At 43.3% G+C, this 12767-nt stretch overlaps 2 protein-coding genes across 2 annotated transcripts; one reads left to right on the forward strand and one right to left on the reverse strand.

Moving 5' to 3' along the window:
• The first annotated feature begins 2812 nt into the window (after nucleotides 1–2812).
• Nucleotides 2813–4867, forward strand: LOC147892576 (pentatricopeptide repeat-containing protein At2g13600-like). Its single transcript, XM_087386749.1, has one exon. It carries the CDS (start codon nucleotides 2813–2815, stop codon nucleotides 4865–4867), a length of 2055 nt encoding a protein of 684 aa, XP_087242875.1.
• A 3210-nt stretch (nucleotides 4868–8077) lies between these two features.
• LOC147892577 (pentatricopeptide repeat-containing protein At5g27110-like) lies at nucleotides 8078–11221 on the reverse strand. The gene is made up of 2 exons (XM_087386750.1): nucleotides 8611–11221; nucleotides 8078–8568 (listed from the first exon to the last, which is right to left on the reverse strand). Exons 1-2 carry the CDS (start codon nucleotides 11219–11221, stop codon nucleotides 8078–8080), a joined length of 3102 nt encoding a protein of 1033 aa, XP_087242876.1.
• Nucleotides 11222–12767: the final 1546 nt, after the last annotated feature.

Raw genomic sequence — 12767 nt, forward strand, 5'->3', positions numbered from 1 at the left:
AGTACAAACTTTTATGCACAAAATAAATGAATAAATTTAGGACAAGCATACACGAGCAATAAGACATTAACACAATCAATTAAATGTTACCGAGATTCGCCACCGCTAGACTTAACATTTCCTCACTTATTTTGCACAAACAAACCAATGTGTGCATATGATGAACATTATTCTTGCAAACAAATGGACAAAGTTACATCTTCCGTGCCATAGTCAAACAGCCTCAAAATTGTTGTGGTACGTTTGATTTTACAAAATGATCCAAGCAAAATTATTGGGCTACATAAAGAAATAAAATTGAAGGTAGACATGGTCATTGAACTCTGTGCTGAGAATTACAACACAGTTGACGACTCATTAATGGAGATGATGGTCAATTCGAACATCTTACAATCATATGGACACAATTCCTTAGCAAAAGCACTCGAACACATACACACCAACAAACCAACCATTTATACAAAGGCCATATAGATAGATTTTGGATGTCAATATTTCCAATCACAAGGAAATACAAGTAGGGAAAAATAGCAACTACACATTCACACGAACACGATATCCAATACAACTAGCATCAGCGAGAGCAGTTCACTGCGCACAAGGACTAAGATAAGAAGCATCATGTTGTGGCCCTACAACAACTCGACTGCAACATGGCATCATTTACACAACAGTTTCAAGAGTACACACAACAAACAATTTATACCTTATGAAAGCAATCATTTCCACATAGAGAAATCTGTCAAAGATGAGCTAGATGGACTACTCACCTTTGCACATTGGCAGTTCAATGTGCCTTGCTTGCACAAATGGTCTTGAACTCACACAATCATACAAACACTGAACACACGATTACTACAATTTCACTACATAGAGTTAAAGAGAGCAAACATCGGACATACTATGCCTCAATGAGACAAGAACATCAAACCCAACCATGTACATTTAAACATTGACATGCTAGAAGGTTCCCTATAAAGAACACAACTAGCAAACCTCATGGAATAACATTACCTATGCCTAATGAATAGAATAAAACACCAACCACAATTTACATATCATTACTTGATCACATTTGGACAAACACTCGTACCATGAGCAACCACGTTGGAACAATTGCAACATACTAGACTGATCATATAACTATGTAATTGCCCACTGCTTCCCAACAGGATTACCATTATTCAAAGGAAAATGGATTTGCCCAATATAAGTACCTACAATAAACCAATTTACATGTCCACGACATGAGGAGCGAGGAGCTTGCACTTTTTTAACCTGACACAAATTCCATCACTTTTCTTCATTTTCATCCTTCTTGTTGACTTTACTTTGCAATTTGTAGAGCAATCAATTTTTCCTTTGTGCCTTACAGGGAAGTGCTCTTGTGCATTCTTGCACCCTTGTTAGCACTGCCTTTAGGCAGCGCTCTAGGTACACTTTTGTTAAAAAAGTGTCTCACACACTTTGTTACCACGTGGCCCCCTTCTATTTTGGTTCTTTCTCTCTCCCACACACACTCACTCTCACACACTTTCTTTTTTTAAGAACTCTCTCTCTCTCTCTCTCTCTCTCTCTCTCTCTCTCTCTCTCACTCACTCACTCACTCTCTCTCTCTCTCTCTCACACACACACACACACACACACGGAGTTTGTAAATCATTCGAACTTTCCAATACACGGCTTTCATCACATGTGTTGCAAATTAATCATTTATTCATCTTGACAATTGTTTTCCTTTGACAGAACCAACTTGAAAGCAATGCTCACGAGTACTTGTACTCACTTGTTTGTATTCTTAAACTATGATGGCTCTCTCCACTACTTTTGTTTGGAACCCTCGGTGTGGTAATTCAGTCTACTTCTGTTAACTGTTGCTCCTCCTATTTTCCCCCCTCCCCCTCCTTTAAGGAAACTCCCTTGCCATAACAATCCTCCCTAATTTCCATGCTTGTTCCCTTCCTCTCGATCGCAAGTATAGAGACTAGCTAAGGGGAGCTCTTGATCTCCTCGGTGGTGCTTTCTCTTGCTGCAATGGATCTTGCATCTCCCAGCGTCGAGGCTTTGTCCAACCACGTGGTGCTTTGTAATCATCTTTCTTTACTCCATAGAGTCGTGATACTAAATGGTTGCTTTTGCGATGGGAAGTGTGCATGTTGAAGAAGAATGGCAACAATCTTCACATGTATCGCCATAGCAAGGAGAGCTAGTAGGCGAGCTCATCACTCGCTACTCATAGAATGTGTTAATGGATGCAATGCTTTTTTTGGGGTGGAAGCATATGCAATTTTTAGGGCGCAAGTGGGTGTCACACCCCCCAAAACACCTTGCTCCTATGTATAGGGGGTAGTTTAGCGGGTTGTCTTTTGGGATCTGCACGCTGGTTGGAAATCTCAGAACGCATGTTGATCCCCTTGGTGCATGGGGACCAACTATCGTAAAGGAGTCTCCCAAGGAGGAGAGTGTTGACGAGAAATTGAGATTGAATGTGAGGCAAATGGTGAATTTTGCAAAAAGCTAATTTGTAAATTTGAAAAGAGAAGGTTTTAAAACCTACAAAATTCAAGGCATTTCAAATATATATATAAACAAGTAAAAACAGTTCAAATTTTCAACGCCCAAGGTTTTTGTATATTGTTCAGTAAAATGTGTTCTGTTCCCTTCAAATGAAGGAACTAGCAACTCGACACCAGCTTCGGAAGCAGTGGAATCAAATGAAACCATCAACTGCCCGAGTCGCAACAACCCGTCCTCATTTTTTCGGCCATTTCAATGCCCTCATTTGTACAGTTCTAACATTAACTTCGAATCTATGGCACTCTCCCTCTGCCACTTTTATCCCACATTGGCCATATCTCATCTTGCGGCTGACGCCCATAGTCTGGACCCTTGGGCCAGGAATACCAGCCTGTATTTTGGCAAGCATGAAGGCAACGTCCTCGGATCGTTGCTTGGCCCTTATTTGCGGTGGATGGCCACCGAGCTGCATGGTGGGTGGAGATTCAATTGGGCCAAGTCTCCAAGAGTAACTGGCAAAATTTGTCATTCACAAACTGTAGATGCGCACTATGAGAGTCGCCTTCCCAGTAATCAAGACTGCAGTCGTGAAAGCTTGACAGGGGAGATACTCGGTCAGCTCGGTCCAGAGACAGACATTGCTACATATGCATCCCTTTTAAGGCGTTGCACCAATGCCAAGGCCCTGTCTGAGGGTGAACTTGTGCATGAACATATAATCGGTCATGGATATGCTGACAACATACTTCTGAGTAATCTAGTCGTCCAAATGTATAGCAAGTGCGAGAGCCTAGAGTATGCACGTACTGTTTTTGACAAAATGGTTTATCGAAATTTGTACTCTTGGACTATAATGATCAGTGCTTGTGCCCAAAAAGGCTATGGCAAGGAAGCTCTACTAGTGTTTGCTCAAATGCAGGTCGAAGGTTTTGAGCCTAACAAGATCACTTTTATCTGCGTTTTAGATGCATGTGGCAGTGTGGCAGCCTTAAAAGCTGGTCAGGAGATCCATGCTACTATTGTTAGCAACGAATGGGAGTTCGACATCGTTGTAGGGACAGCCCTTCTCAATATGTATGGGAAGTGCAGGAGCCTAGATGATTCCTGGGCTTTGTTTACAGAGATGCCACTGCGAGATGTGGTCTCTTGGAATTCTATGATAGCAGCATGTGCCCAAAACCAGCATGGCAAGGAGGCACTACAACTGTTTGATCGAATGCAGGCTGAACGCTATGATCCTAACATAATCACCTTCGTTTCTGTTTTGGATGCATGTGGGAGTGTGGCAGCCCTAGAAGAGGGTCAAGAGATTCATACAACCATTGTTGGCAATGGATGGGAGTCAAGTATTGTTGTGGGGACAGCCCTCGTCAATGTATATGGCAAGTGCAGGAGCCTTGAAGACTCAACGGCTGTGTTTGCAGAAATGCCACGGCAGAATCTCGTCTCCTGGAGTGCTATGATTGGAGCATGTGCCCAGAATGGGCTCGGTAAGGAGGCCCTACACCTCTTTGCTCAAATGCGGGCTAACGGTGTGCAGCCAAACCAGGTCACCTTCATCTGCATTGTAGATGCATGTGCCAGTGTGGCAGCCTTAGAACAGGGTCAAGCGATCCATGCTACTATTGTTGGCGATGAATGGGAATCCAATGTTCCAGTGGGGAATGCTCTCATTAATATGTATGGGAAGTGTGGGAGCCTGGATGACTCAAGGGCTATATTTGCAGGGATGCCAATGTGGGATCTTGTTTCCTGGAGTGCCATGATTGCTGCATGTGCCCAGAATGGGCACGACAAGGAAGCTCTACAAATGTTTGGTCAAATGCAGGCTAAAGGCATCAAACCAGATGAAGTCACTTTCATCTGTGTACTCACTGCATGCAGTCATGCAGGTCTGGTAGATGATGGGAGGCAATACTTTGTCTCTATGAAAAAAGACCATGGCATAACCCCCTCACGAGAGCATTATTTATGCATGGTAGATCTTCTTGGGCGACAAGGACTGTTGGACGAGGCAGAAGATTTGATCATCAATATGCCACCTGAACATGTCATTCCAGCATGGCTAGGCTTGCTTTCTTCATGCAGAATTCACAGTGATGTGGAGCGAGCTGTGCGTGCTGCCAATTTTGTTTTGAAATTAAATCCAAGGAATGCATCACCATATGTATTGCTAGCAAACATCCGTGCTAATGCAGGTATGTCAGATGATGTGTTGAAGGTGACAAATGCAATTACTATCGATAATGATGTGAAGAAAGTGCCAGGATGCAAGGTGAATAACAGGATGCATCAATTAGATGCTAGACAATCATCACATCCTCTAGAGGAGGGGTATGTGCAGATTTGAAGAGGTTGAGTGGGTACATCACGGAGGAAGAATGTGTATGACACTCATGCAGTGCTTTGTGAATGCTACTCCGCTATCACAGCATTTGCTTTTGGGCACACTTCCAGCTCGAAAGAACACTAAGAACGTATCATCAAGAACCTTCAGCCTATCCCTTACTTGAGTACTACCCTCGTGGATTTCTACAAATGACATGTCATGGGGTAGGTAAATGTCAAGGGATAACGGGGCTTGCATGTAATCTAGCAAGATAAACTTAATGCATACCTGTGTCATGTCTTGAGCTCTGTCAGTATCTTGGAAGTTCTGCTGGTGTAAACGACACTCCATTGGAATGTTGCATGCATTGTCTTTTCGTGGAGATCATTAGTCTGGACGCTACCTTGACTCTCTTCCTGGTCCTGCTCCTCACTCACGGCATGCTACCTCCATCAACCTGAGGATTCGACATTCTGCCTGGGTTAGGAAGCTCAGACCTGCTACTCTAGAGGCTTGCACACAGCGCGCAGGCCCCTGAGTGTAGAAAGAAAGGACGGCAAGGCTGCAGCTGCTGGTTTTGAGGAATACTATCAACAATCTCTCACCCTCTCTCATTAACTAGACAAGAACATAGAATGCCAACCAGCCAAAATGTTTTCAGGAGTGCCATATGGAGAACTTTTTAAATGCTTGCTTGCATATGGTTGATGGTATACTGACAAGCCCATTGGCTGATCCCAGCAGCAGATTCAACAGAGATCTGGCAAGGTGAGACACTGAGCATACCAAAACATTTTTGAACAAGTAAACCCCTGGTGAATACATATATTATGTTTTGAATTGTTTGTGAGGTCGAAGACAAAATAGTCAAACTCCACAACATGGTTGGCAACACATGTAAAATTTGATAGCTATACAACAAGTAATAATGATAACACATCTATTGTGTTAAGGATTTTTAAGTGTATAGATATAATATTGTGTGTGTGTCTGAGAGAGAGAGAGAGAGACGTTTTTTAATAGTCCACTAAATACAAAGTATGATCTATCGGGACCAAAACAAATGTACGTGATACTTACTTAATAAGCAGTCTGTGTACACAGACTTATTGCTTCAGATAGATTAAAGGCTGAAAGTCTCTTTTTACCATGTGAAATTTATGTCTTCCTTGAAGACCCCCCATTCAGCTGCATTCTTAACTACCCTGTTGTTCGGTTCGTCCTGATGAAGTATGTTAATTGTTCCCTCCTTGGTCATGAAGGTGTTATATGCTTGGTTTGTCATCTTCGTAACCTTTCCCATCTATGTACAGCTTCCACATCCTCTTTGATGGTAAGGGTGGCTCTTTCACCCTTAATTATGAATTCAAGAGCATCGTCATCATTTTGAACCAATCTTCAGGTAGCCCACATACTCAAATTTAGAGCTATGCTTTTCGTTAGACTTCTGTTTCTCATTAGCCATTTGTGCTTCATTCTCTTTTGGATCAGTATTAACTTTGTTTTCAATAACGTACTTGCATTTTGCAATAATCTTTCCTATCTCGTAACATCCTCCTTGATTGTAACGGTGCTGTTTCCACGGTTTGTATAAATTCAAGCACACCATCTCCTGCTTTGATCAAATAGCCCAACTACTTTGATATGTAGAGCTATGCCTTTTCTCAACCTTATCCTTGAGCTCATTATTCACATGATTTTCGATCTCCTTTGGATCGATATCAACTTTGTTTTGCAATGCCATTTTTCTTTCTAAAATTTGGAGGCTACAAGATCTTCCAATGGGTTCTTTGTGGCTTTTCGAACCGTTTGTAGACTATATTGCTTGCTGATATTATTTTCCATCTCTTCGGTTCTCAATTTGTGTTCTTGGAGATTGCTTTTCAAAATCTGTTTCTTTCTATGGAGCAAGGCTACTGCTGTTGAAGAAGCAAAATTACATGAATCGTACCTTAGGCATTACCGGCTAGTGTTCTTACCGTGATTCCGTTTCAGCATTAGCTAGGCTAAGCTCAAAGCACTTCCAGGAGGCACGGGAAGCCAAGCACCATTGTTCAATCGTGGTTTTCAGCGTTTGATGTCCACTTATGACCAACTCCTTCCCTAGATTGACCGCAGACAGAAGGCCCAAAAGCGGGGCCATGAGGGAGGATTGGTGGCACCACTTATGGAAGAAAATGAAATGCAATTTTTTTTTGCCACATCCTCTTATGTTGTAACCTGTCATGACAAACTCCACATATTGTAATGTAGTTCTTGAATGGATTATCTTTTTTGTGGTCGAAGTTTATGATTTGTTTCTTCTCATAGAGTTTTATACTGATGCTTTTGCCTCAACTTTGTTTATGAACAATGGTCATAATTAACAGATGCTGATAGCTCTAGGCTTTTAGATCTTAAAAACCATATAACTAGATAGCATCTAATTTGAATCTAGACTTACCATTTCAGTAGGCAAGTCTTGAAAAACTGTTTCATGTTTCTCGATTTAAAAATCAATCTATTTCTAAACTGAAATCTTTTTGGTACATTGGATCTTGCTTCAAAACAACATTTGCCATTTGCAAGACATACAACCCATATGACTTTTAGATGCTGCAAGATGAAAGCAATCTCAACCACATGATTCGCCTTAATAAAGCTGTGAGATGTGATGGCTTACATATGCGTAAGTGTTCCTCGGATCTGTTTCAAAAACAACATTTACACAGCCCGGTCCATATTGGTGTAGGAATTGCAAGATGAAAGGAAACACAACTACGGTGGAGCAATGGGTTTAAATACCATGCGTCTGTCGTCGCTTTCCATAATCAACTTGAAGATAAAGGTGATCTTATCTAGCTTCACACCTTTGGAACAACACTCGGGCCTTCTTGCCAACATCTAACTTCAACATTTTTTGCTTAGAAATGCTCATTTAGGAGAGACTTAAATGAAATTCTATAGTTTTCACATGTTATTATAACTTGAATGAAGAGAATGTGGACTGCTTTTTTATTAGCCTTCTCTTTTAGTGCTAGCCTTTATCATAGCTGAGTAAGCCCTTTGTATACTCAAAAGTTCAAATACTAAGTCCTTTGTATAGATATATGCCTTTTGTGTGGATATGTATGCATGAAGACAAGTTTTTTACTATGGTCTACACTCACCAATGGGCATTGATGATGTCGATAGGAATGTTATAGTAGCTAGTCCCTACTATGTGTGATGGAGTTAATGGTTTTCAAACTGTCATGGGATTGGAACTGCAGTAGGTCTTGCATGGATGTTCCCTAGCAAAACATATGGTGAAGAGCTGCTTGGATCTAGCTCAAAAACAACATTTGCAACACGTAGAGCCCGCTCCATATCATTGTGAATTCTGCATGATGAAAGTAAGCTCAACCATGGTGGAGCAACAGGTTCAAAGGGCATTCTGATGATCAGGTCCTCTGCCTCTTCCAATAGTCCTTGCCGCCCAAGAAGGTCAATCATGCACAAATAATGATCCATCAAGGGGGTTATTCCATGGTCTTTATTCATAGAGGCAAAGTATCGGGCCCCATCAGCAACCAGACCTGTATGACTGCAGGCAGTCAGAATGCAGATGAAGGTAATCTCATCTGGCTTCACACCTTCGGCCTGCATTTCGCCAAACAATCGTACGGCCTCCTTGCCGTGCCCATTCTGGGCACACGCTGTGATTATGGAATTCCAACAGACCACATCCTGCAGAGCTGTCTCTGCAAACACAGCCCTTGAATCATCCAAGCTCCCACACTTGCCATACATTTGGAGCAGGGCTGTCACCACAAGAATGTCTAGTTCCCATCTGTTGCTGATGATATACGAATGAATCTCTCGACCGTCTTCCAGGGCTGCCTCGCTGCCACATGCATCCAAACAGCAACTGAGGTTAATCTCATCGGACTCTATGCCTTCGGCCTGCATTTCATCAAACAGCTGTAGGGCCTCCTTCCCATGCCCATTTTGGGCACAAGCTGCCATCATGGCACTCCAGGAGACTACATCATGGTGTGCCATATCTACAAAGACAGCCCTTGAATCATCCAAGCTGCCACACTTGCCATACATACTGACCATGGCTGTGCCCATGACCACATCAGACTCCCATCCATTGTGAACAATAGTAGCATGGATCTCTTGACCCTCTTCTAAGGCTGCCACACTGCCACACACCTCCAAGACACAGGCAAGCATGATCTTGTTTGGCTTGATGCCTTCTGCCTTCATTTCACCAAACAGTTGTAGAGCTACCTTGCGGTACCCCGACTGGGCACAAACTGCAATCATGGTACTCCAGGAGACCACATTCCGAAGTGGCATCTCTGCAAACACAGCCTGTGAATCCTTCAGGCTCCCAGCCTTGCCATACATGTGGACAATTGCTGTTCCAACTACGAGGTCCGATTCCCATCCATTGTCAATGATACTACCATGCAGCTGTCGACCCTCTTCTAAGGCTGCCATACTGCCACACACATCCAAGACACAGACGAATGTGGTCTTACTTGGCTCAAAGCCTTTGGTCTGCATTTGACCAAACAGTTGCAGAGCCTCCTTGCCATGTCCATTCTTGGCACAAGCTGCAATAATAGCACTCCAGGAGACCACATCCCACAGTGGCATCTCTGCAAAAACAGACCTGGAATCATCCAGGTTCCCACACTTGCCATACATATTAACAAGGGATGTCCCCAAAAAAACGTCAGACTCCCATCCGTTATCAACAGTAGTAGCATGGATCTCTCGACCCTCTTCCAGGGCTGATATGCTCCCACATGCATCCAAAATGCAGATGAAGGTGATCTTGTCAGGCACAAAACCTTCAACCTGCATTTGACTAAACAGTTGTAGAGCATCCTTGTCATGGCCTTTCTGAGCGCATGATGCAATCATAGCACTCCAGGAGACCACATTTTGCAGAGGCATGTCTGCAAAAACTGCACTTGAATCATCCAGGCTCCCACACTTTCCGTATAAATTGACAAGGGCATTTCCCACAACAACATCCAACTCCCATCCATGACAAACTACAGTAGCATGGATCTCTTGACCTGCTTCTAAGGCTGCCACATTGGCGCACACATCCAAAATACTAGTAAAGGTGATCTTGTTAGGCTTGATGCCTTCAGCCTGCATTATGCAAAACAGTTGTAAAGCATCCTTACCATGCCAGTTCTGGGCACACACTGCGATCATGGCACTCCAGGAGACCACATTTTGCTGCGGCATACCTGCAAACACAAAGCATGAATCATCCAAGCTCTTGCACTTGCCATACATGTTCACAAGAGCTGTCCCCACCATGACATCTGACTCCCATCCGTTGCCAATGACCATAGAATGGACCTTTCGACCCTCCGCTATTGCCATCACACAGCCACACGCATCCACAATGCAAATGAATGTTATCTTGTCAGGCTCACATTGTCCGGCCTGCATTTGGTAAAACAGTTGTAGAGCCTCCTTTCCATGCCCATTCTGAACACATGCCGTGATCATGGCATTCCAGGAGATCACATTCCGTAGTGCCATTTCTGTAAACACAGCTCTCGAATCATCCAGGCTCCCACACTTGCCATACATATTGATGAGGGCTGTCCCCACAATGATATCAAGCTCCCATCCATTGTCAGAAAGAGTAGCATGAATATTGTGACCGTCTTTTAGGGCTGCCATACTGCCACATGCATCCAAAACACAAATCAAGGTAATCTTGTTTGGTTCAAATCCATTGTCCTGCATTTCACCTAGTCGTTGTAAAGCCTCTTTGCTATGCCCATTGCAGGCACACGCTTGGATCATGATAGTCCAGGAGTACAAATTCCGACTAACTATATTGTCAAACACTGCACGTGCATGCTCCAGGCTCCCACACTTGCTGTACATTTGGACGAGAAGGTTACTCAGGAATACATTGCCCGCATATCCATGTTTGGTCATGTGCTCGTGCACACGTTCACCTTCAGACAAGGCCCTGGCAGCGGTGCAACGCCTCAAGAGTGAGGCATAGGAAGCAACATCTGTCTCTGGACCCAGCTGACTCAGGATCTCTTCATTCAATCTTTCAGAAAAGCAGTCTTCATTCCTATGTGTATGACAGGCCTTGCTGTTTCCTCGCTCACTTAGCACCTCTTCTGCAAGCTTGGCCCACTTGGGCCTCCACCCACTATCTAAATCTGTGGCCATCAACGTCAAAGGGGAGATGGGCGACGAACCGACCTTGTCCTTGTGCTTAGCATAGTCTTTTTTGGCATAGCCATTCTGAGGGTCCGGCCCATCCGAGCCATTTGACCACCTTGGCCTGCAACATACTACCCAATGAGCTTGTCTTCTCTCCAAGGAAGGCGGCTCAGGTGCAAGATAAGGCATGCACGATGCCGATAAAAAAGGAGAAACGTAATAGACGTTAAGTGCCATAGAGTTAACGTCATTGGGCAATAGAGCGCGCAACAAAAAACAACGTCGTATGAAGACAACTAGCCTTGCTTTGTAAACATGCTATGGTCTCACGCTCTTTGGTGAAATGGACAGCATGCCTCAACCTTCACGCGTGGTGACATCCATTACTAGCTAGGGGCTGTCAAAACATTTTGATTTTGCTACTATTCCACATAGTGGGACAAGTGTGGGTTGGCACAACGATCCTTTGTAGAAGAAACTCTCTAACATAAAAACATTGATTCTTCCTTCTACCATGTTGCCTCTTGGACGGGGGAAATCTTTTGGTGAGCTTTTTAATGTGAGCTTTTTTACCATTTCCTTTGTTTTTGCGAGCTTTTTTTAGAAATCCATACATGTTTTTGTTATAAGAAAGATGGGGAGGTTAGAAAGAGGGGGAGAGAATATAGGATATGTTCATTTTCATAGCATGTGGGAGGGGTGGAAGAGTGTATACTATGCACAAGGGGGGGGGGGGGATATGAGTGGCAGTAGGAGGCAAAAAATTATGGAAGATATGTCCATATTCAAAGTAGAAGGGAGGAACTATGGGAGATATGTACATTTTAAAAGTGTATAATTTGAAACTTTTGACCTCATATTTGGATTCCTCGTCGAATTCCGGTCATTTTGAGTACCAACATGACCATATTCTGATAAAAATTGAAAAAATGGTGTTTTTGTCATTTTGGCCTGTTTGGGGCCTGTTTTGAGTCTGCGCTAGAAAGAGCACGGTCAAGCTCAAGAACTACTTTGGCACTAGATACCAAGTAGTGGATGAGGAGTTTTCCTCAGAGTATCCACAAAAATAGTTGAGCACACTGATTAGAAGTCGAGGGGATGTCACGAAATCATACTTCTCCCAAGAAATAATGATAAATCTTTAAGAGTGACTTCGGTCAAACAAAATCTAGTGCCAAAGTAGTTCTTGAGCTTGACCGTGCTCTTTCTAGCGCAGACTCAAAACAGGCCCCAAACAGGCCAAAATGACAAAAACACCATTTTTCCAATTTTTATCAGAATATGGTCATGTTGGTACTCAAAATGACCGGAATTCGACGAGGAATCCAAATATGAGGTCAAATCTGTCAAATTATACACTTTGAAAATAAACAAATTTTCCACATGCTCTCCCTTCCCCTTTATATTTAGTAGATGAACATAACTTTCACATTCCTCATCCTCTCTCTCCTCCTTGCACTCCTCTTTGCATACCTTATAAGTTCCCCCTCTACGTTCTCCACTATGATAATGAATATATGTTCCAACTCCCCTCCCCTCCCTTCTCCATGCCACCTTACCCATGCGCCCGTCCCTCCCCCTTTCCTTTATCTCCCCTCCCCCCCTCTCTCCTCTTAACTGCAACCACAACCCAAACTTTCAAACCACCCCACTCCATGACCCCCCCCCTCTCTCTCTCTCAGGTGAATGAAAAGCTCGCAATATTCATGAAAATTGAAAAAAAGCTCATGACAAA

Source organism: Dipteris shenzhenensis, chromosome 16, assembly GCF_047967505.1.
Source record: "Dipteris shenzhenensis isolate YYH24624 ecotype China chromosome 16, Dip_SZ_1.0, whole genome shotgun sequence".
Lineage (NCBI taxonomy): Eukaryota > Viridiplantae > Streptophyta > Polypodiopsida > Gleicheniales > Dipteridaceae > Dipteris > Dipteris shenzhenensis.

Excerpts from the sequence above, each read along its gene's own strand:
- LOC147892576 (XM_087386749.1), top strand. The coding sequence starts at position 2,813 with ATGGCACTCTCCCTCTGCCACTTTTATCCCACATTGGCCATATCTCAT.
- LOC147892577 (XM_087386750.1), bottom strand. The coding sequence starts at position 11,221 with ATGCCTTATCTTGCACCTGAGCCGCCTTCCTTGGAGAGAAGACAAGCT. Across the intron at positions 8,569-8,610 it reads AGCCCTGCTCCAAATGTATG|AGACAGCTCTGCAGGATGTG; the intron begins GCAAGTGTGGGA and ends CTGTGTTTGCAG.